At 42.7% G+C, this 24,513-nt stretch overlaps 1 protein-coding gene across 1 annotated transcript in view; it reads left to right on the top strand.

Annotated features, from left to right (window-relative positions):
• Positions 1-24,513, top strand: part of WWTR1 (WW domain containing transcription regulator 1) — a 133,290-nt gene that overhangs the window by 92,939 nt on the left and 15,838 nt on the right. Inside the window, exon 4 of the mRNA XM_035705106.2 lies at positions 14,703-14,905. Coding sequence (XP_035560999.1) covers positions 14,703-14,905 — 203 coding nt within the window. The remainder of the gene's footprint in view (positions 1-14,702; positions 14,906-24,513) is intronic.

Genomic DNA, 24,513 nt, shown 5'->3' with positions numbered 1-24,513 from the left:
GAAGAAGAATGTATATACCCCAGGCCCTTTGTGGTTGCTAGAGGTGCCTGTGCATTTTGGTTTTGAGATTTGGGGGCTCTCACAAAGAGCAAGGCATGTTCATTTATGGAAGTCAAAGCATTTATGAGGTCAAGCCTCACCTGGTGTTGAGGAAAAATGTAGTTTTTCCATATATAGATACCAAAGAGGGAGTTCTCCCTTCAATTCCCCATAAGCGATCTGGACACTGTGCTCCAGGTGGCAGTGTTCAAAACTCACAACAGTGAACACCAAGAGTCTTGGAGACTTTCCTGGGTCATGGCATGATCTCAGCACCAGTCAGGAATACCTGAAGACCAAAACAAGGGTACACCCCAGACCCAGTTTGATTCAGGATAAACTTAGGAAAATCCAGAGTTGTAGCTCTGTTTGTTGTTGCTGTGTTTTATTTATATTTGTTTTTAAGAACAAAACCCCCTTGGCCTGCCCTCCCAAATAAAACTTAGAGATACAGGTCTTATTTTGTTTTGCCCGGGATCAGAATCTCCTCTTGTAAGTTTTTAAAAGCAGAGCTGCTCTGGTTTCTAGCTCCCCTGACCATCTCCCCCCTCTAAAGCTTATTCTCTTCTTCCTCAAAGGTAGTCCTGAACACCTCACAGGGCCGAGAGACAATAGCCCAGAGACATTAATCTCAGGGAGGGTACCCCCACAACTTCTCTGTCTGAATTTCTTCAGAATTTTTTATTTTCTGGTGGTTTCCCATTAGTCTGAGCAGTGAGCCAAAAAGAGATGTCTGTCACTCTGGAGTGAGGTCAACTGCAGTGCTGGCCACAGCCATGAGGCCCCGGGGCTCTGGTCCCCACCCCTCCTACTCTGCTCCTCAGCCATGTGGGCCACCCTATTTTGCACAAGTACTCCAGACCCACAGGACAGGCAACTTCCCACCTTAGGATTGTATATTTACTGTTCCTCGGCCTGGAATCAGAAAGTACTGATTTCTGCACTTCATTCAGATTTCTTCGATCACACATCACCTCCTCATAGAGGCCTTCCTTAACTTCTGTGCCTAATATAGTTCCACATTTGTTTGTACAAAGCCCTTATCATCTGTCTTCCTACTAGACTAACCTCTCAGAGGGCCAGGACCTTTCCATCTTGTTCCCTCTAGCACCTTGAAATAGTGCCTTGTACCTGGCTGGGGCTCAGCAGATATTTGGTGGGTAAATAATTAAATGAACTGTAGAACACTGGAGAGAAAACGTCAACTCTTGTCCTAATATCCAAACACTACCATTACTAATTCTTTGTCACTTTTTCATTTCAAAGGTAATTATTTTTTTTGGGGGGGGGTCACTAGAAATTCTATAAGATCTAGGGGTACAGTCCTCAAAATTTGCATGTATTCCCAAAATTTGACATAAAATTTTTACCAGATTGCCTAATCCTGCTACCCCTGGTTAAATTCTTTTTTGTTTGTTTGTTTGTTTGTTTTTTCCACTGAGTAGTCCTGGCCTGATGCAAATAACCCACCCGCCTCACATTATTTTTGCTAATCTGATTGCTGAAAAATGGCTCTTATTTTCATTTGTATTTCTATGATTCCTTGTGAGGTTGATAATTTTTCCATGTTTGATTTCTAATTGCTTGTTCTATTTCATAATTGTTCTTTCACTATTTCTTGGAGTGACTGTTGTATGAGCTCTTTAAATAATAAAGATGTTTACTAAAACGGTACATTACAGAAAGAAAACAGATGAAAAATTAGCCTTCCACACTGACAACTTTTTCTCTGCCTCTCGTGGAACACAGCTGTAGATTCCTTTTCTGTTATTTTGCTTGGGTTGCCACACTTCGCACCTGGAGTAGTTTTAAAATCATTCAGGAAAGCGAACCAATAAAAAGCTACAATAAACTCTCTCCTGACTAATGAAAATAAATGCATGAATCAGAGTTTCCATTTCCTGCTAGGATAAAAGTGCACCTATTGTCTGAAGATAATAAAACAGTTTTGGTTTTGCTATTGCCAGGCCATTGAATTAAATTCAAAGACACAAAGATAACTTTGTGGAGAACAGTGAAGCGCCCAATTTCCTTTTTTTCCAAGTTATTTGCCTGCGTTCACTAGCTGTGTTCATAGATGTGCTTCCTGTCACGGGCCACTTTTGATAAATCTTGTGACATCCCATAAATTAGATGGAATCTGAGTAGCATATGCTGGTCCTGCTTTAGGTGGAAGAAATAGGATTTCTTTACAGCAGAAGGATCCAGAAGAAATCAGCAACCCGATTTGTTCTAGACATATTACATGTGGCTTGTTCTGGATGTATTATAATGATGAAAAATGATGTCTCAATCTTTTAAATGTCAACAAAATATATATTCTAGGTAACACATGTGCTAGGAAAGTATAAAAACCAGTGTTACGGGCGTTTCCATCACATACACCAAGGAGAGCAGAGTTGCCTTTGCCTGGATCCTTGCACACTGGTTTGACTACCTTACTGTGTAGATGAGTAGATGGGATAGCAAGTAGGAAAATCATCTTCTGGTCCTAAAAATTCAGGGTTTTCTGTAAAGTTAATGCAGCTTGGGTTAGCCGTCGAAAACCAGAGGAGCCGGGGTATCTGGAAAACCTAAGATCCACCTGTCAAATAGAGGCACCTGGAAGTGGTTTTAAGGCTTGACCCAGTGAGGCCAGGAAAGTGGCTGAATGCACACATACCCCAGAGCTCTGTCCTTATCAACTGCGCCGGCTGAGAAATTGCCTTGTGGTTATTCTCACCCAGAATTGGAATAAAAGGCTCCGTGTGAAGTTGGGATAGTACAACTTCTTGGTTTAATACTTTACAGATTTTTGGAACCAAATGCACCCTGAAGTGAAGAGTTGCTTTTTCTTTTCTTTCTTTCTTTCTATCTTTCTTTCTTTCTTTCTTTCTTTCTTTCTTTCTTTCTTTCTTTCTTTCTTTCTTTCTTCTTTCTTTCTTTCTTTCTTTCTTTCTTTCTTTCTTTCTTTCTTTCTTTCTTTCTTTCTTTCTTTCTTTCTTTCTTTCTCTTTCTTTTTTTGCTGACCTTGTTGGACGGCTAATACTGTTTCTGGGAAATAAGAGAAACAAGCGGCTCATTGTTGGCAGGAGCTAAGAGAGACACAAGAAGGGCAAGAGACGTGTCTGCAAGCCCTTTTTTCCTCTTCTTTGTATCGTGACTGAGTCAAGGCTGGACTGTGGCTGGGTTTTTCTTCCTACCTCGGTAGACATGTGTTTTCCATCAGACAGAGCTGCGTGACACCTGACATTGGCCAGTTCACATGAGTTAAGCCATGTATGGCCCATAAACAGAGAGGAAAAGACCCACAGCTGCACTCAGACACTCTTGACGCTGAAATATTTTTGAAGCTTGGTGTGGCTGGGTCTGCACATATGTCAGAAACGATTTACACCTGTATGTTTTGGCTTCGTCCGGTTGCATATCATTACTTTCTGAAAGCCGCTGTGGCCAGAAAGTCTAGTATTGCCTGATGCCAGCCCCTCTTCTTGTTTAAACCTTCCTGAATTAGGAAATGTAGTTTTTAAAAAGTTACCTGATTTGCCTTTTTTTTTTTTTTTAAACTGAAGAAGAAAGCCCCATACCATTTTCTGTAAAACCAGATTACACAAACGGGGTCATCCTAACCTGTGATTCATGTTGATTTCATCATTTTGTAATAATAAATAATTTAATTACACTAGTCTGCATCGGGCTTTTTCATGAAATAGGGAAAAGGAAACACATCCTTGCCACTGAATTTAACTCTGGGCAGCGATTGATGATCAATGCAACTGATGCCCTCTGTGACACTCTAGTATATCCCTTGGGCTTCCTACGATTGTCACAGAATGTGCCTGTGATTTGTGCTGAGTCATTTATCCTTCCAAGGATCGTTTCTAAAATGAGTGAATTGGCTGCAGTCATTGGTTTTAAACTGTGTCCCAAGGTCCCATGCCAGGATTTTAGGGTGATGTGAAGAGGAGCTAAGCTTAGTTAGTAACCAGACTCTGAAAGTGGTGTGTGTTCAGGTTTTTAAAATTTGTTTAATATTTTCATACAAGAGTTGAGAAATGCCTGTAAGAAAAGCAGAGTGAAAGCAAGACCAGGGGTGCCTGGGTGGCTCAGGTTGTGATCCTGGGTCCTGGGATCGAGTCCTGCATTGGGCTCCCTCCAGGGAGCCTGCTTCTCCCTCTGCCTATGTCTCTGCCTCTCTCACTGTGTCTCTCATAAATAAATAAAATCTTAAGAGAAAAAAGGAAGAAAGACCAGAGGATTTAGAGAAGACGATCAAAGGGACTGCAATTTAAGTGCTCCTTTACCACTGGCACCAGCTCAGGCTCTAAGCTTGCTTTGAACTGAACCCCTGCGTATGAGGATTGCCTCTGCTTCCTGCCATACATGGACTCTAGGGAAGGATCCTCCTGCTAAGGAAAGATTTGAGAACCCTGGTCTCTTTCAGCCTGAACCTCTATGGTAGTGTTACAAAGTAGGGTGAATACATGACCCCACCTGTAATGAGCACTGTGGGGAAATTGAGTTTGTAAACTACTAATAATAAAAGAGAGCAAAATGAAATGGATGTTGAGCAGAGAGCTATGTTCTAGAAGTTAAGAGAAAATAGTCATAAAAACCGAGTATTCATTAAATTTTCACTTGTAAGATTATGGGAATGATGGTTACTCTAAGTTTCTGACCCATAAAGCCTGAAACTGAGCATAGTATTTAGTGTCTGTGCATCAGAGGCAGATCTGAAGTGCACTAAATAATTTTTGTTCTGTGTTTGTAAAGGAAATCCATATCATTGGGGTTGGTTCCGAGGGGTAGGGGGTCACTTGGCTCCTTCTCAGCTCTTTTATATAAAGAGCACAAATCCAGCTCTCAGGAAGACAAGAATTAGTTCAAATCACAGGAAAGAATAGTTCGGTGTTTCTTTTATTTTTTGAAGATTTTATTTATTTATTTGAGAAGGAGAGAGAAAACGTGAGGGGGAGGAGAGACACAGGGAGAGGGAGAAACAGACTCCCCCCGAGAAAGCAGCCCTTCTTGGGGCTCCATTTCAGGACCCTGAGATCAGGACCTGAGCCAAAGGCAGACACTTAACCAACTGAGCCACCCAGGCAGCCCCAGTTCAGAATTTGTTAAAAGAGCTTCTCTTCAGCATGTATGGCCCCAACCAAGACTCCAACAGGAGAGATTTCCTGACATTCAGACTTAACCAAGTGCATGCTTAGGAGTGATGCAGTGCAATGTCATAAATAGTGCTCGACCTCCCTAAAAAGTTACAGAGTAAGTGGAGGAGGAATATTTCCTGTCTGATTATTAGGTAATGTGGGTACAAAAGGACAGTCAGCTAGTTGTAATCCATGGAGGACAGACACACTGAGAGCTAGTCTGGGCTGCCGGACTGTGGTTCTGAATTTCGAATGGCTGCTTCATACTGACATTGGTTCTCTTTGTAAGGGGATACGTTAGGATGGAGGCAGGAAACTTGGTGGTGGTGGTGAGGGGTTTCTGCTGCCAGGGGCCGTGACAGTCACAGGCCTAGGGTGACCAACCACCCCATCTGCTTGGGACTCTTCCATCCAGGCTTTACTCTGATATCCCGTGTTCCAAGAAACCCCTCAGTCTCTGTCAGACCAGGACAACTGGTTGCCCTTTTAGCATTTGCAGAATGGGGATGGAAAAATGAAATGATGGCTGAGCTTTGATTTTTTTTTTCTAAGATTTTATTTATTTACTTGACACAGAGAGAGAGCGCACAAGCAAGGAGAGTGGTAGAGGGAGAAGCAGGCTCCCTGCTGAGCAGGGCGCCGATATGGGACTTGATCTCAGGACCCTGGGATCATGACCTGAGCCAAAGGCAGACCTTTGACTGAGCCACTCAGGCGCCCCAAGCTTTCAGTTCTAACAGTCATGACTCAGGAGCCCGTGTGCTCCCCTCTTAGAGGCTACTTGGGTTTCGGGAAGGTGTTTCTCATGCAATCTATATAAGCTTATTAGCCCAGACATCAAATTGAGAAAGTTTTTTCCTAGATTCCAAATCAAGTGTATTACCCAAGGTGTGTATTGGAATGTTGCATATTCACCTGTTTTGTGGAAACTGCAACCAGGAATTCAAAGTAAGTCAGCCTCTTTGAAGCTTTCCCCACTCTCAAAGGATGATGTTGGAAGGATTCTTCAGAACATTTAATGTGATTTTATCACAGAAGCAAGTTAAAAAAAACACACACCCTAAAAGATAGGTTATTTTGAATATATGGAAGTAAGGTTAATGTAACAAGGTTTTACTCACCATCTGTGAAAACTGACATAAAAGTTAAACTTTGGTGATGCCTGGGTGGCTCAGTGGTTAAGTGTCTGCCTTGGGCTCAGGACGTGATCTTGGGGTCCTGGGATCGAGTCCCGCATCAGGCTCCGCACAGGGAGCCTGCTTCTCCCTCTGCCCGTGTCTCTGCCTCTCTCTCGTTAAACTAACTTTGAAGCTTTCCTGTTAAATCAGCACTTGCTTATGGAGAAGGTAAAGCAGATACTCTGGCAGGCTTTTCTAACCCTTGCCTTCCCTTGTGTTTTGTTTTTCTCCATTTTTACATTCCTTTGTATCTTGAACAGCAGTAGGTAACTCTAGGCAAGTCAGACTACTTTGTTCACTCTTCAGCAGGCTGCTGTGTTCCTCTCTCTGGCTCCACGTCCCCCTACACATCTGCATAGTTGATTGTAAAGGGCTTAGCGCATAGTAAGAGCTTAATAAATAGTAATTCGTCTTCGACTCAGTTCAAATTCAGTACTGCCAAGACATCTGCTAAGTTGCAGTGGACCAGCATTTCCCAGTGTTCCTGCTCAGGAGAACACTCATCTTCCAAGTCTGAGAAGTGCTGCAGTTTCTGTCTCCTCCTTGGAAAGTCTCACTGTCTGTTAGAGCCTTAAAGGCTCTGAGGAATCCTGCGATAAAATAGATTCTTTTCACTTTGGTTAGCCCAACATTTCCCAATCTTATTTGACCATGGGACACCTCTGGAAGCAGCTACCATTATATTTTTATTCTATCCCAGTATCTATTTGCTCCCATGGAACACACTAGAGACCATGTTTTTTGGGAATATCTATCCATTTTTTAATATAGCCTATAAAAACGTGTCCATTTTTATGTACCCTATAAAAATGAATTGATAGTATAGAAGATACAGTGTCCTGCACAGTTCGTGGTATTTATTGAAGATACGGTTACTACACAAACATATACACACAGAGGGTTTATTTGTTTTGTTTTAACAATTTCAGATTTACAGAAAAATTGAGAAGATGGAGTTCCCATATGCACTCTTACTCAATTTCCCATATTATTAACATCTTACATTAGTGTGCTACCTTTGTTATAATTGATGAAACAATATCGATACAGGGATTTCCTTCATTTTTACGTACTGTCTTTTTCTGTTCTGGAGTCCCATAGAGAATACCTCATTACCTTTCCTTGTCATGTCTCCTTAAATTGTTCTTGGCCATGACAGCTTCCTAGACTCCTTGTTTTGATGATCTTGATAGTTTTGAGGAGTACTGCTTAGAGATTTTGAGGATTCCCCCCTGTTGGAATTTGTCTGATGTTTTTCTCTGATTAGACTTGGGATGATGGGCTTTTGGGAGGAAGTGCTGTTTTTGTCACATTTTATCAAAGGTTAAGCTATCGCTACAATTTATCATTGTTGAGGTTGACCTTGATCATCTGGCTGACACACAGGAGTTCTTCCCTCTAAAGTGACTGTTCACCCCTCCCATTCAGGACTGTACTCTCTGGGAGGAGGTCACTATACACAACCCGCTGTTAAGGAGTGAGAGTTTTGCTCTCCCTCCTTGAGGACAGTGTATCTACATTAAATTATTTCAAATTCTTCCATTCAGGAGATTTGTCTCTTCTCCCTGTATTTATTTATGTATTCAGCCTTTTGTTTATATGAATGTGAACCCATGGATATTATATTTTTATGCAACGAATGAACCATAGACAGCAACATGTGACACTTTTCCATTATTGATAGACAGAAGCAGTGTTGGGGAGTGGGTGCCGGGGGTGGGGTGGTGGAAAAAGTCATGGAGTGCTTAGAGAGGCCTTCTTGCTCACTTAAATGGAATTGTGCCTCTGACATGTTGACAGAATCGTGTATTTTTAAAGGTTCAACTTTAAGTGCCAGGTATAGTGATCTCTCAGCTGAGGAGTGTGTCCCAAGGAGAAAGGAGGCTGGGAATGAGATGAGAGATGCATACCAGCCACAGACATTCCTCTTTTTCCTCCCCAGACACACATGTGAATTGAGGAGAAGGATTTGAAGGGAATAAAGTAATTTCTGTGTCTTTCTAGGGCTTTGGTGTGGCTTCTAGCCATCGGCACACTGGTTGTTCTTTCCATAACCTGCTCAGAGCCAGCTCCATCCAGGCCTAGGTTCATAGCTGAACCTAACCCCTTAAGATTTTGTTTCCTTGTGGTTGTGTGTGTGTGCACACATGTGCATTTGTGTGTTGCTGTGTGTCTTTGTGTGTGTGTGTGTGTGTGTGTGTGTGTGTGTGTAACTGAGCCTATTTTAAAAATGTGGGAAGCAAGCCCAGGACACAAGAATAGCAAGTCACTGAACCTCTCTGAGGCCAAAAAGACGTTTGTCAAACATTCCAGGAGGCGTACTGGGCAGCCTCTGATTCACTGGCCTCCCTCATCGTCTGCAGCTCCTGGCTTGGAGAAGCTGCCAAAGCACTTTATGAGCTGTTGCTCCCCATTCCCTTGTGCTGCAAAAGGCAAAAGTTCAAGAGTGAAGCCTTTACCTTTTTTCTTTCTTTCTTTAGTCTTTTCTTTTTTTGTTTTTTTACATGTTTGTTTCTTAGGTAGCAAATGACGTGTGGGCTTGGAACCGAGTTCAGGGACCTTCCTGGCCTGGCCTGAGCCTACTCTTGGGCCTTTGTAGAAGTGACCAAGTGTGTTTGCTGGAGCAGTCCAGAGGGTGCACCAGTGTACATTGCTCGGGGTAGCATTAACTAAAGGGTCGTATCCAACAGGGATGGTCACCCCCACCCCCGGCCACACCCCATTCCTGTGTTGACTGTTTATTTCACCAAGGACACGGTCATTGAATCAAACGGGTGTCCGGATCTCAGATGCTGTGGAGTTTGTTTGACTCTGTGTTTTCTTTTATACTGAATAATAGCAATGAAATATTTCTGGCCACATAGCTGCAGAGCATGGTTTTATTGATTTCCAGAAAAAGAAGAGAAAGCCAATTATTGAAAGGGGAAAAAAAAAGAAAAGGAGATGAAAACAATGAAAAAGATAAATGTGGCTTTAAATTTAAGTTCTGACTCTCTTGGAAGGAAAAAAAAGACGTGTCTGCTTTAGTTTTGGTACATTCCTGCTTCAATGGAGAAATCTTCTGTTTGGGTTATTCCTTTCTGTGGGGACTGGCAAAAATCTAGAGCTGATGAGGTCTTTAGCCTTTTTGAGGCATTTAATGGCAACCTACCCTTAACTGGTTTGGCCTCAGAGACTGCATTTGTGAAACTCTTTTTTTTTTTCCCTTAGCTGAACTATTGTTCTCTCCCTAAAATGTCCTGGCATATTATCCCAAGTTGTGTTATATGTGTTGCAGATTTACATGTTTTACCTTCCTGTGCTCTCCTGAGGACCTCCTCTCTGTTTCTCAGTCTTGGACCTTCTTTGCTCCCATTTTCTCTGAGTAGCTGACAAAAGCAGTGCCTTTAAAGAACCTCAACTATCAGTAACATGAGCCGTAAGCTCAGAGAAGGTTCACAAATAGTTTGAAATCAAATGACTAGAGGGAGCAGAGTGGCGGGTTGAGTCACGGGCACCTCAGTGGACCTGGGACACCTGGCTTCTAGGCCCCTGACCATTTTATGACCGTAACCAAATTCACTTTTCCTTTGGGTATTGATTTTTGTCATTTCTGCAAGGAGGAGTTTTACCAGGAGGGCTCTCAGTTTGGATGATCTTGATTACATTCTTTTTTTTTTTTTTTTAAGATTTTATTTATTTATTCATGAGAGACACACACACACAGAGAGGCAGAGACACAGGCAGAGGGAGAAGCAGGCTCCATGCAGGGAGCCCGACGTGGGATTCGATCCCAGATCTCCAGGATCGCATCCTGGGCTGAAGGTGGCACCAAACCGCTAAGCCACCTGGGCTGCCCTCTTGATTACATTCTTAAGCTATATTTGTTGCTTAGCAGATAATTCTGGGGTCACCTCCTTTCAGTCCATCAAGAAAATAATTGAGTTTAAAAAAATAATTGAGTTTGATGCATGCATGACCACGTTTTTATGTTTTTTTTTTTTACTTCTGTATCTTTATGTTTTAGATAAGTAATAAATGCACATAGGAAAACTTCCAATGGTACAGAAGAAAAAAAGGAAGATCTTCTCCCATCCCTGACCTATTTTTCCTCTCCAGAGGAACCCACTGTTACCAGTCTCTCATGTATCCTCCTTGGGAGATTCGCTGTATACGTATATATGTCCTCCCTTTCTAACTACTACAGGCAATGGCATGCTCGTGTATATAATCCCATCCCTTGGGTTTTTTTCCTCTCTGAACTGTGTTCCCTAGAGATTGTTCTATTTACATACCTACAGAGCTCCCTCATTCTCAGGAACAGTCATATAGAATTTCTGAACAGATGGATCATAACCTCTCACTGGTGGGCCGAATGTCTTAGTCTTTTGCTATCGTACACAATACCGTGGTGAATCTTCTCAGACCAAAGTTCTGTTGGCGGGTGTGCTTTATTTTGAAAGCAAAACCATTGTCCAAGTTCCATTCTTTTCTAGTCTCTTTACTTAATAGCTGGAGATGTTTCAGTCTGCACGATTGATTCAAAATTAAGTGGGGGAAAGCAACGTCTCCCTCATTCCTCCCTGTCGGTGTCTGTGTGAGGCCTGGTGTTTGGAAGGCTAGCAAGGGTGTGGCTTCAGAAGAGCTCCTCTACAAGCCTCCAACTCCCCCAGATAAGGAGGCAGACACTAATAAACTCGAGCAGTATTTGGTGGTTGTGTGGAGTTGACGCACAGAGTCCAGTTGCGGATTTTGTACCCTGACAGGGCAATCTCCCCAAGTCACTGAAGATAGTCTTGTTCCATGTTTGTGTCACATCATTAAGTTCCCAGAACCGAGGCAGTTTTTACAATTAATAACCTCTGTGCTGCCAACAAACAACTAACTTTTTAAAGCTTTTTCCGGGACGCCTGGGTGGCTTAGTGGTTGAGCATCTGCCTTCGGCTCAGGGTGTGGTCCCGGGGTCCTGGGGTCCTGGGATCGAGTCCTATGTCCGGTTCCCTGCGGGAGCCTGCTTCTCCCTCTGCCTATGCGTCTGTGTCTCTTATGAATAAATACATAAATAAATAATCTTTCAAGCTTCTTTTTCCTAGTCTGGGGATTTCTGATATTGAAAATATTTCAATTTACAGATTTGTCTTCTAGACACAATTGGGCATCTTTTTTTGTCTATAGTAGTTAAAATCAGAAAAAAAAATAAGAGCATGCTTTTTCAGAAGTTCAGAAATGACTATCCCTGGAAATAATCATTCTTCTTCCATGTTGGCTTCCTTTTGGGCTGAAAGAGGTCTTCATGAATCAAGCCCTTCAGCGTGTCTTGACTTTGTCTTACCTTTCATCTGTATTTAAGAGCACTTCCCCACCCCCCCCACCCAGTGATCACAGTGTGTGTACAATCCCTGACTTCCTACCCAGGCCTTCCAATGGAGGTTGTAAAATGATCTGACCATTTCTAGAAGGCCATGTGATCAACAAAACGCTCATCTCAGTAATTCTGCACCCACGGGGGCTGTGCTTTTTTTTTGGTTCTCAAACCGAGAACATATAAGGAATTGCCAACTTGTCTCATTCATTCGTCTCATCATTTAGTGAGCCTCCCTGTGTGCCAGGAATGGTGCCAGAAGGCGAGGGTTCTGCAGAAAGGAAATCCTAGGCTGGTTAGGCGCTGGTTAGCCAAAATGTGCCCAACTATTCTTACCTCCCCTTCAGGAGCAGACAGTTGTCTATCCAGACCTTCCTTGAACCCTTCTTCCTGTTTGTAAGATGAGCAGCTCTGGGCCCAAGGCCCTGTTTTGATGACCTACTGTTTAATTGGTAAGCTTCTTGCTATTGCAGGCAGACCGTTCAGAGGGTTGCTCTCCTTTCAGCAGCTGTCTCTGTGCCTCAGCGTACGGCGTGACAGAGGGCGGCCGAGGACAGTTGGGAGAGCGGGTGGACGGGATGTCAGGAGGCCTCCTCTTGGGCTTTGGTTCTACCTGCCGCTCACCGGAGCACACCCCTTTACCGCCCTCGGTTTCAGTCTCTCTCCCATAAAATAAAGGGATGGGCTGGATCATTCCTAAGAATCCTGACAAAACCTAACATTCTGGCCTTCCGCAGCTCCACATGTAAATTCACCTCATTTCTTCACACATTCCTTCCAAGAGCCTGTTAATTCCTGTGAGGGCAGGAGCTATTTATCCAAAGCCAAACCCAGTGCCTGGCACACAGGAAATGCAGTCAAGATTTGAGTGAGTTATAAATAAATTTTTTTAAAAAAGAATGCTTTTTGCCCTACCTCTACCCCCATCCGGAGGAAGTTCCTGCTATGGAATTAATCGTTCCTTAAGGAAACCAATTTGTCCACAGAAAGTCCTCTGTGTTGGTGCTTTCTTTCGAGTGTGTGTGTGTGTGTGTGTGTGTGTGTGTGTGAGAGAGAGAGAGAGAGAGAGAGAGAGAGAGAGAGAGAGGGGCCTCTATATATGTTTAATGTGTATAATAAATACACACTAAATGAATATGTTATATATATGCATATGTTACATAAAGTAGCATAAAGTTGCATATTATATATTATGTAAGGTAGCTTTAAAATTTATTTTAAAATTCACTTAAGAAAATTTAGTTATTAAACATGTTTCTACAATATAAGAAATAGTGAAAGGGACTCTAAGGGAAAGGAGGGAAACTGAGTGGGGACAAATTAGAGAGGAAGACAAACCATGAGAGACTTCTGACTCTGGGAAACAAAGGGTTGCAGAAGGGGGGAGGAGGATGAGGGGATGGGGTGACTGGGTGATGGGCACTGAGGAGGGCATTTGATGTGTGAGCACTAGGTGTTCTACTATATGTTGGCAAATTGAATTTAAATTTAAAAAAAGAAACGCAAAAACCTGTTTCCACATGATGTCCATGTCTTCCCAATGAAAGGTCTAAAATATTTAACTTTTAGACTTTAAATAAATGATGCTAATAGTTTTCTTTTTAAAGACAGTGTTACCAAATATAGCAAAAATTGAGTTTTTCCTTAGAAATGGAGTATACAAGACTATATATTGTTTTGGGCCCTGGCATAAGAGCAAATAGACAGAAAGGCATGGTTTTCCTAATTATAGGATATTGCCAAGGCAGAAGTTAAGCAAATTTGACTGGTAAACGGTTTTAAGAAAAACTAGCACTTTTTTTTTTTTTTAAAGATGTGGGGGGTTTTTTGTGCCTGGGGATACCAATTATAGAATTTATTAAAGGATTTTAAAATGCTTTCCTCAAGTGAAGCAGTACTGCATGCTAAAATTTAAGATGTTAGAAATGCAGATAACTAGAAAATCCTTAAGACATTTAAAACACTTCTAGAATGCCTTTATCCAATCACAAATGTGATTATCATTTTTTTAAAGATCCATTTATTTATTTGAGAGGGAGAGTGTTAAGCGGATTCCATGCTGAGCGTGGAGCCCCATGCAGAGCTTGATCCCAAGACCCTGAGATCACAACCTCAGCTGAAACCAAGAGTCCAGTGCGTAACAGACTCCACTGTGATTATCATTTTTTAAAGATTTTATTTATTTGAGAGAGGGAGCATGTGTGCAAGAGCAGGGGGAGGGGCAGAAGAGAAAGGGAGAAACAGACTCCCGCTAAGCAGAGAGCTCCACGGAGGACTCGATCCTAGCACCCTGAGATCGGGATCTGAACCAAAGGACGACGCTTAACTGACTGAGCCACACAGGTGCCTCTATGATTATCATTTTCATGTAATTTCTTTCGCACTAATTTTTCCCTTTGCAAAAACTAAAACATTTCTTTTTCTCAATAAGATATTTGTTTCTGATCTTAGCTCATGCTTTTTTGGGGTCCCCTTTTGTAAGAAAGCATCAGTGGGTCCTCCTGTGTAGGGGCCTGGTCTAGGTGCTGTATTTTATATCTTGCTTGTCTCACTCATCACCGTAGATATTATTGTCCACTGCCGTATATCTGTAAGGTCATGCCCTCCTTAGCTCTGCTGTAAACATGCAGGTTGTCTAGAAGGTGCACACACACCCACACGTCCTGCTGAAATTACATCCTATGTTGTGGTAACCTTTTGTGAAATTTATTTTTGACCACTATGTTCTTAAAGGCTTAAAATGTGCTCTAGACACAGGCAAGGTGTGAAGTAATTTTTAACAGGGCACAAAATGCCAAGACTAGATGAGTCAGGAATGGGGCCAGTACGTGAGTCTCCACGAATTTAATTAAGGTAATAATGACTTAAACAATAATGATTAACAGGAAAGTACTTTGGAAGGAATCTCAGGAATCTATATGCCAAAGCACAGAGCATTCCGATGGTCTCTTTTTGATAAGGTATTGTAGGACCTGTTCATTAATCCCCTTATGTTCTTCCCTCCTATAGTGATGAATCACCAGCACCAGCAGCAAATGGCACCCACTAACCTGAGCCAGCAGAACCACCCTACCCAGAACCCACCAGCAGGGCTCATGAGCATGCCCAATGCTCTGACCACTCAACAGCAGCAGCAGCAGAAGCTCCGGCTTCAGAGGATCCAGATGGAGAGAGAGCGGATCAGAATGCGTCAAGAGGAGCTCATGAGGCAGGTATGGCCTTCTGTGGTACCTGCTGGAGGCTCCATGATCTTGGGTGCCAAGGCTAGAGGGTAGGTAGCTGCTGGCCATTGGGGCAAATCTTGGTCTAGAAGCATTCAAGGCCCAAAGCCTACTCCAGACCATATGAGTTAAGAATCCGGTTTCTTCTCCCAACATCTACCTGCATTTGTCTTCAGAGCCAAACATATGTGTATGAGGACTAGCTATGTTAGCATGCTGCCTTTGGGTTCTACTGTTGATCTCTATAAGGAGAGGAATACTGTGTTCCAATTAACTATTGTTGTGTAATATATTATTCCAAGACACAGTGGCTTAAAACAGTTTTGTGGGTCAGGAATTTGAGCAGGGCTCAGCTGGCCTGTTCTTCTGCTCTATGTGGTGTTGATGAAGGCCAATTTAGTAGCATTCAGCTGGTGGTTGGGTTGGTCTGGAGGGTCCAAGATGGCTTTATTCAAGTGTGTGGCATCATGATTAAGGATTGCTGGAAGACTGGACCCGGTTGGAACTAAAACCTAGAGTATCTATATATGGCACCTCTAGCTAGCACGCAGTCTCACTAGTGGGACATGATGTATAGTAGCTTGGTTTTCCCAGAGAGAATGTTCCAAGAAACAAGACGTAGAATCTGCCAGTGTCTTAGGATCTGGTTCTGGAAAGGGTCACAGAATCACTTCTTCCATATGCTCTTAAAGAAATCACAGATTTGCCCTAGATTAAAGCAGATAGCAGAAGAGATGTCCGTCCCATGGACACAATGACAAAGGGTTTGCAACCATCTTTCGTTCGCCACAGAACATGAAAAAGATTGAGGGAGAATGAGAAAGGAAAAATGTTTGCATACAGGCTCTGATAAAGTGGGTATTGATCAAGCATCTTTTGCCATACTCCATTCATTCATTCATTCATTCATTCATTCATCACTTAGTGGACCGAATGTTGGTGGGTATCCTCTGTGGGTCAGGGTGGATGCAGCACTTCAAAAAATGAATACAACAGAATCCCTGAAGGAACCCACAGTTTTCTGCCTCCCTCAGTGGCTCCATCTGTGCAAGAACAGGATATTTATTCTGTGTTGCTAAACTAATGGAGCCTGTGTTTTTAGATCTCATAAATTTTGCTGACTACATTTTAGGGAGGAAAGCTTCAGTTTATTGTTCTAATTCTTGAGACTTTGCTTTATCACTCACATGAAGCAAGATACATGAGTGGCCTCCTTTCACTAGTTTAAGGGAAATAAGTAGTTTTAACCATTCCAGAGAGCTTTCTTGTAAGAGCCTGGGAGTGTCACAGTAAACTTTGCTTCTTTCCTTTTAGTTACATCTGATCCTTTCAAAAATATACATTGACTTCTATAAATGAATATTGTATTTCTCATCAAGTTCTAGGATGTAAAGTATCTATATAATGTGAGGTCTTAAAGACGTGGCGATTTAAAAGAAGTCCTTAGACATAGCCTTTGACGAGAGAAATGAATATAAATTGTGCTTTGTTGTTCAGTGGAACTATCTTCTGAATTTGAGGAATACAGCTTTATAACATTAACTACAGTTGTGCCTTTTTCCCTGAGGATTTGTGTCTGAATGTTTATGGTTATTTCAGGGTAACAGTTGTTTATGCTGTTTTTAGATATACAGTATCATGTTTCCTAACAGGAAACAATTGTATTATTATTTTTTTTGTCTTAGGATAATAATTCCACTTGGAATATTTTTTCTGTTTCATAATATAGAATAAATTAAACAGTATTAATGGTAGCATTTATAACTTTTCTTTTAGTTTTATATGTAAAAGAGCCTTTCATGCATTTTTTCCCCCTTTACACAAGGCTGTGGAGGTTTCTGCAAAGAATGATTTATTTCTCAGTTTGTGCCACTTTCTATGTTTCTTTCTCTTGCCCCACCTCCTCCTTTCCCACGGAAAGTATTTCTGCAGAGGGGTGGGGAAAAGTGCCCCAAATTGTTTCCTTTATTCCAACCATAGGTGCCTTTGAACCAGAATGTAGTATTGATGGTTCATATTACAGAAATGCCAACCGAGTTCATTAAATGCTGATCCCTAGAGGCTGTGGAACTTGGAGCATTTTGCTGCATCATATTGTGCAATCCTACTGTATAGGACAGTGGGGAGGAATGTCCAGATTTGCTCGCAGAGGCTCCCATAGTTCAGCTTGTGTGTGTGTGTGTGTGTGTGTGTAGTTAAGAGGAGGAGAGGGAGGTGGAATGGATGGTTCTCATGTCCTTTTATTTTAGTTATAGAATACAGGAAAAGAGATCTAAAGGGATTTCTTAATCATGGCAGGTTTTTACCCCCCATCCAGAAGCAGCCTGCTCCTCAGTGTCAAAGATACTATTTAAGGCTCTACGGTAAATAGTGTTGGAGTGTTCGCTGATAGTTTTCTGGGGTTTTTGCCAAGATGCCTGATTGTTCAGGTATGGATTATATCTATCATCTTAGTGGGATTTTTTTACTTCTTCCTTTTCTTTCTTTCTTTCTTTCTTTCTTTCTTTCTTTCTTTCTTTCTTTCTTTCTTTCTTTCTTCTTTCTTTCTTTCTTTCTTTCTTTCTTTCTCTCTCTCTCTCTCTCTCTCTCTCTTTCTTTCTTTCTTTCTTTCTTTCTTTCTTTCTTTCTTTCTTTCTTTCTTTCTTCTTCCTTTACTTCCTTTACTTCCTTTCTTTCTTCTTCTGATGATGTTGATTTTCTGCCTCAGTATTTACACTTAAGCCAGGGACAGGGAAATGGACTATTAGTAAAGGTGATATTTGTCCAACCTGTTTAGCTGCCTTATTTAGAATCTGGTAGAAAACTGGAATAAGGGTAGAGGAAATGGTGGTCCTGATGAGGTCTGAAGATTTGTTTTTAAAAGACTTATTTATTTATGTATTTACTTGCATATTTATAGAGCTAGAGCATGAGTAGAGGGAGGGGGAGAGGGAGAGAAGCAGAGCCCAATGCAGGGCTGGATCCCACGACCCTGAGATCATGACCTGAGCTGAAATTAAGAGTTGGATGCTTAATCAGCTGAGCCACCCTGGTGCCCCATGATTACGAAGGTCTGAAGATTATCTGTAGACTTCCATTTCTTCATCCTGTCCCACTCCCATGCCCACGATGGTCAACAAGCACCTGAATCTCCTTTGCTCACTGGGCAGTCTGTAAGGAGCATGGCTTTCCTGTTGCTCACACGCGGGCCTAGCTGTGCAGGCTGCCTTCTCAGGGCCCCTGCCTTGCAGGCAGCCTTGACCTACCTGCAGTTCTACCAAGAGAGAATTTCCAAGAGAGAGGCCCCATCCTATTTCTATCTCCACAGTGAGAAGGGAGGTTGGTAAATTTAATGAGTAGATGAATTTATTCCCTAGTTCTTGGGAAAATAATCACCATTCCGAAAATTGTGATCATCCTTAAACATATAATAAATATGAAAGCTCCTTATCAATTAAATACTATGTAAATATTTGGTTTTGTCCCTCCGTCTACCTCTTCCTTCCTCATGCCATCATCCTCCAGGTGTGTCGTCTGACAAAGTTGCCCTATGGAGAAAGAAGCTCCTCAGTTGGTATCACATAAACTGACATACATCGCATGTTGCCAGGGGCTCACATGTTAACTCGTGGTCACTGAAATCATGTAGAGTATCAACAAATGGGTGTAAGGAAAGCTTGATTATAGATCTGAGGTGAACATTCATTATTTCAGGATGGAAAATTGTGTTTTTCATTTATTTTTAAGATTTTATTTATTTATTCATGACAGACACACAGAGAGAGAGAGAGAGAGAGACAGAGGGAGAAGCACGCCCCACGCAGGGAGCTGACGTGGGACTCGATCCCGGGTCTCCAGGATCACACCCCGGGCTGAAGGTGGTGCTAAACCACTGGGCCACTGGGGCTGCCCTGTGTTTTTCATTCTTTTCTTTATCTCATTATTTATCCAACCAGTGTTTACGTGTTGAAAAATAACAAAAAGATAAATGAGACTTGACCACCCTTGGATAACTTGTATCTTTTTTTATTTTTTTAAGATTTTTATTTATTTTTTCATAAGAAACAGAGAGAGAGGCAGAGACATAGGCAGAGGGAGAAGCAGGCTCCCTGTGGGGAGCCGGATATGGGACTCGATCCTAGGACCCCAGGATCACGACCTGAGCCAAAGGCAGACGCTCAACCACTGAGCCACCCAGGTGCCCTGGATAACTTACACCTTAACAGACAAGCAAAATGATGAGATCAAAATGATTACAACTAATCCAGATTTGTGGCCAGATGGGTAAATTCAAACTCTTTTCTACTTTCATTTTCTGGAGCCGAGGGCAGACACACCACAGCACAGAGTCTGTGAAGTGAACAGAGGGTACTTCTTTATTGTGTTCAGTGGCCCCTCAGGCCAACAGCAGCCACAGCCTTTAGGATCAAAGGGCCAGTCAGGTATTTAGTATCTCCCTCGATTAGGAATCTTCTGAAGTAGGAGCATTTCATTAAAAATGGTCCCTACAATTTAGCATTGGCTGCAGTAGCCACAGTTGAACTTCTTGTATCTCAGGATGTGGCAGGTGCACCAAGCTAAGGGGTGCCCCGAACAAGCTCAGGGGAATCCTAGCCAGGTCTGCAATATGCAGTCTTCTTAGGAGCATGGATGTTTCCCTGCTTCTACAGGCATCTATCGCAGACATTGTGGAGAGTGAGTTTTTGGGAAAGACCTTTTCAGTTGTCCATGATAATGAGAAAAATGGTTTGTTTTGTTTTTTGTTTGTTTGTTGTATAATGAGAGTTTTATTTTTGTGAAATTTCCCAAACCTGGAGAGGCAGCTTCATGTTCGTTAGAGAAATGGCAACTGGAGAAAAGAAAGGTGTGTTGAAGGTGTGTCTCCTGGTATCTTCATGTTCTTTAAAAAGAATTTTGAATTCAGTTTGACATTTTTTCTTTCTTTCTTTCTTTTTTTTTTTTTAAGATTTATTTATTCATGAGACACACAGAGACACACAGAGAGGCAGAGACACAGGCAGAGGGAGTAGCAGGCTCCATGCAGGGAGCCCGATGTGCGACTTGATCCCAGGACTCCAGGGTCATGCCCTGGGCCGAAGGCAGGTGCCCAACTGCTGAGCCACCCAGGCGTCCCAACATTTTTTTCTTTTTAATTAGAAAAATAAAGTCTTTAATTTCTACAAATATAACTGAGTAGGGTTTTTTTGCTTGTTTGTTTGTTTTTTCCTGATTGAGACAAAAGAAGCATTTACATAGTGAAATAAGCCAGATCTTTATGATTCCATTTGCATGATATTCTGTAAAAGACAAAACTATAGGAACGGAGAACAGGTAACTGGGTGCCAGGGTTGGAGGTCGGGGGGTGGGGGCTGCCTACAAAGGGGCAGCACTAGGGAATTTTGGGGGTAGTGGCACTGTTCTGTATCTCGATTTGTCAAAATTCAGAAATGTATACCATAGAGTGGATTTTACTGTGTATCAATTAAAATAATAAGAAAGCAAAATTATCACACAAGACAAAAGATTTATTACAAAACAATTTTGAGATACTAAAAAATAAGAACATAATAATCACTCATAGTCTTCAGAGAATGGCTATGATGGATGCTGGAGCTTTCTCTCCGGTCTTTGTATGTATCTGTGTGTATGCTCTGTTTTTAAAACAAAACAGGTAGCATATACTCCTGTTTTATTATCTCTTCATCTTAATATATGGGGACATCATTTGATTATTCTGTATCAGCCATGGTAGTTGTGCTGTGACTTTGGATATATCTATTGTAAGCTGCCTCGGATCCTTTCTACAACAGGGCTGGACGTAATTTTATTTTATTTTTTTTTTTTGGACGTAATTTTTAAAATACCGTGAGCCACGCATGCCCACAATGACTGTAGACGATTCTGCTGTTACAGCTTAAAAATCAACACAGTATTTGCTCAGTATCATAAAGGGCATGTTTGCAACTTTACCCAGAGAAATGGAAAATTCTGGTAACTGCTAAGAAATTGAGAAACAGGCTTCTCAGTCACTATTTACTCATCTAAAAGAACAATTCCTTGACATGAAAACAGAGTCATGGCTTTATCTGAGCAGAGTATTTCTTTTCATGTGTGTTATTCATTTAATTAGGAAGCTGGGGGGCCTTCTGCCTTGAAGATGTTAACCTCAAGGACTTCCTGTCAGCCCCCAGGGCCTGGAAGATTCTGAAGTGGAGAAGCTTTAGCTCCCCCTTGCCCCTTCTCAGGCCCTGTCTTGTTGAGAAACCGTTATTATTCCTAGACAAATCCAGCGCTGCTTTTACCCTGGGCTTTCTCTTAATTGGGGCTCCTTGGACAGGAGAATGCAGCTTGTCAAACAAAACTGCTGACTAAGCCTGGCCTCTAGTTGCCGGGGCAACGGGGACGGGGACAAGGGTTTGGGCGGGAGGCCTCGGAATTCTTCTGGCAGGCCTCACAGATTTCTGTTAGGCCTGACAGCCACGCCGGGGTCTGGCCAGCTGGCCGCCCCGAGCAGCCATTCCTGACCGTGGGCCGTGGGCCGTGGGCCGGGGAGGGACACGCCCGGCTGGGAGCAGCCCTGCTCTGGGAGAAGAATCTGGAGTCTGGTATTTGTCATGTGAAGAATAGCTATTTAGAGAGGTTAAAAGTGCCGTATTATAGCAGCTCATGAGGCATAAATGGTGGCTATTTCTCTGTCTTTGCTTCAGAAGCTATAATTTAACTTCCAGAAAAGCATCTCATGGAACTGGGTTTCCGGGTTGACTGGGACGTCAGAGGTCATGTCGTCCAACCAGCATGTGACTCCATCTCTGGTGGCCTGGCTACTTAAGTTCAGTCATTGATTGGTCCAAGAAATGCTCTGGGTACTAAATGCACAGCGGACAGACGGACTTGGTCCCTGCTCTCCAGAGAGCTTCAGTGCTAGTTTCCGTCAGTGTTTTATTTGTCTACGAGTCCCAGAAATAATCCATTTTCTGAAAGGACCTGGGGTTCTCATGCTGCTGAGGAATAATATCAATAGAAGTCTTTTTTCAAGGACCCCCCCCCCTTTTTTAAATTTTTATTTATTCATGAGAGACATAGAGAGGCAGAAACACAGGCAGAGGGAGAAGCAGGCTCCACGCAGAGAGCCCGACGTGGGACTCGATCCCGGGTCTCTGGGATCATGCCCTGAGCCAAAGGCAGACGCTAAACCACTAAGCCACCCAGGCGTCCCTACAAGGACCCCTTTTAAAAATCCTATAAACTGAACATGTTTTTAAAATAGAGGGTCACCAAGTTTGCACAAGGAAAAGCAACTTCATATTTGTGATCTTCAGAAGATCACCAAGGCACAAAGAAACAGACCGTTCCAGAACCCATTCAGCTAGTGTGTGTATGTGTGTGTGTGTGTGTGTGTGTGTAGAGAGAGAGAGAGAGAGAATATCTAAATTGCAAAGTTCTCCTGAACGTGATCCTAAGGGACAACAGAGATTATAGCCTAACACCAGATTGTGATCTACATCCCGGATTGCGAGAGCAGCAGACACACCATGGGTAATCATCATGGACTCAACGAATGTCTTCCCCAAAAAGCGTTAGAGGTTTGACGCTTCTTTCATACCAACAGTCTGGCAGCTGAGCATGTATGATGAGGTATTTGAAAAAGGGAGGCTCCAGGAAATGTGACAATGAATTTCTAGAATCTCTTGGCACAGAGTTAAAAAGAAATTTACATTGGGAATTTTTTTTTTCTGTAAAGAAGGTAAATAATTCAGCCTTCTGCCTCTGCAGTCCCTGAGGGTTTTGGCAGAGGCAGCGACTTTTCTGCACCAGAATAACTATTTTAATGTTAGGATTTCAAAATATTGTCTTTATTTTTTTTTTCATTTGTCTGTACTCACCCCACCCTTTATAATTAAAACAATCCAATCTTCCAGTTTTGTTGAACCCCTGGCCACACACGCTTAAGTCAAGCAGAGCCCCCTCAGGAGGGTTATTGTCATTTCACTTCTCTTTGAAGCCCATTCCAGGGAGGGCAGGAGCTGGCTGGCTGCATCCCTTGGCCAAGGACAGACCGGGCTACAGGACAGGACGCTTTCAACTGCTGTTTGCTTTCTCACCTCCTCTGTTGATTTATTCCACAGGCAAGCTGCAGGCCAGCGGGGAGCTGGAAGGAAGGGAGGTTTGAGGTTGGCTTCCAGGGACATCTTCAACTTACAAATCAGCATTTGTCTTTCACATCCTCCTTGCTGTTTTACACCCCACCCCCTTCCCCAGCTGCTAGGAAAGGGGTTTGGTGTTGTTTTTTTATTTTTAACCCACATATAATTATTCGTTTCAGGGACCTAGATGGACAACCACAAACTCTGAAACAGATTCTCAAGCCTTTATTTTGCAAGTCTTTCCACCCGCAGCTTGGATAGAGAAAAAAAAAAAATACAGTAGTGTGGGGAGGGGGAGAGGGGGAGGGGTGGGGCTACTAGGGGCAGCTTTCCAGATCTTTCTGAAACTGGCCTTTAAAATCTGAACTTACAGCTTTGCTTGGTGTGTTGTGAATTCCCAGGACACTAACTCCACCCATATACATTGAAAAGAACCATAGAATATGTCCAATTCAGTCTTTTTCCCAATTTGGCAAGGGAAACTATGTTCAGGACAGCTAAATAGGCTGTATCATCAGGTCTTCCTCCATGCTACCTGAAGGAGGAGGGCTGGTAATTCCATTTGATAACTGGGAAAATAGGCCCAGAGAAATGAGATAACTTGCCCAAGTCCCATGGCCAGTAGATGAAAGAGCTGAAAATTTTAGGTCTCCTGACCTCAACCCTTGGTTTTCTTCTCTCTGCTGCACTGTGAGGACGGCTATGAGAACAGACTCGAGCCAGATCTTGGGAAGGTTGCTTCTCTGTGCTTCAGTTTCCTCATCTGTAAAATGGAGATGGTTGGGTTGTCATGAAGATGAAATGATAGAGAGCTTAGAGCAGTGCTTCCCACACCGTAAGTGATATGCAAGCTTTCACTGACATCTCTGCCTCCTAAAACATGCAACTCTATCAGGAACTCATTCTGTTGACTCCCTCTCCGGGCCAGGTTCTTTATAAACATGCTTTTAAATCTTCATAACAGGGACGCCTGGGTGGCTCAGCAGTTGAGCGTCTGCCTTCGGCTCAGGGTGTGATCCCGGGGTCCTGGGATCAAGTCCCACATTGGGCTCCTTCCAAGGAGCCGCCTTCTCCCCCTGCCCATATCCCTGCCTCTCTCATGAATAAATAAATACAATCTTTAAAAAATAAAATATAACAGCCTAACAACGTGACTTTTATAAGCTGTCTCTTTTTTTCAGATGAATAAACTATCAAGGAAGGGTAAGAGTCTAGCCCAAGATGTTCTAGTTAGAGAATAACTGACCTGGGATTTGAACTCCAGTCTTCTCCGATTCCAGGGATGCCTTTTCTCCTGTGCCAAGCTCTGGACATGTCTAATAGCATTTCACCTTCAACAACTGCTTGAGAATTCCAGTGGCCAGTAGCCCAGAGAATTGAGAGAGCCAGTTCTACCACTCAACAAGGCTACTAGCTGGAAAGCCCTTCCTCAGATCTGTCTCAGCTCTGTGGTAGAGGGGCACCTGCGTGGCTCAG

The sequence above is a fragment of the Canis lupus genome, chromosome 23 (assembly GCF_003254725.2).
Source record: "Canis lupus dingo isolate Sandy chromosome 23, ASM325472v2, whole genome shotgun sequence".
In the NCBI taxonomy this organism is placed as follows: domain Eukaryota; kingdom Metazoa; phylum Chordata; class Mammalia; order Carnivora; family Canidae; genus Canis; species Canis lupus.
Note: the sequence above shows the minus strand (reverse complement) of the source record. Positions and strands in the feature narration are given on the sequence as shown.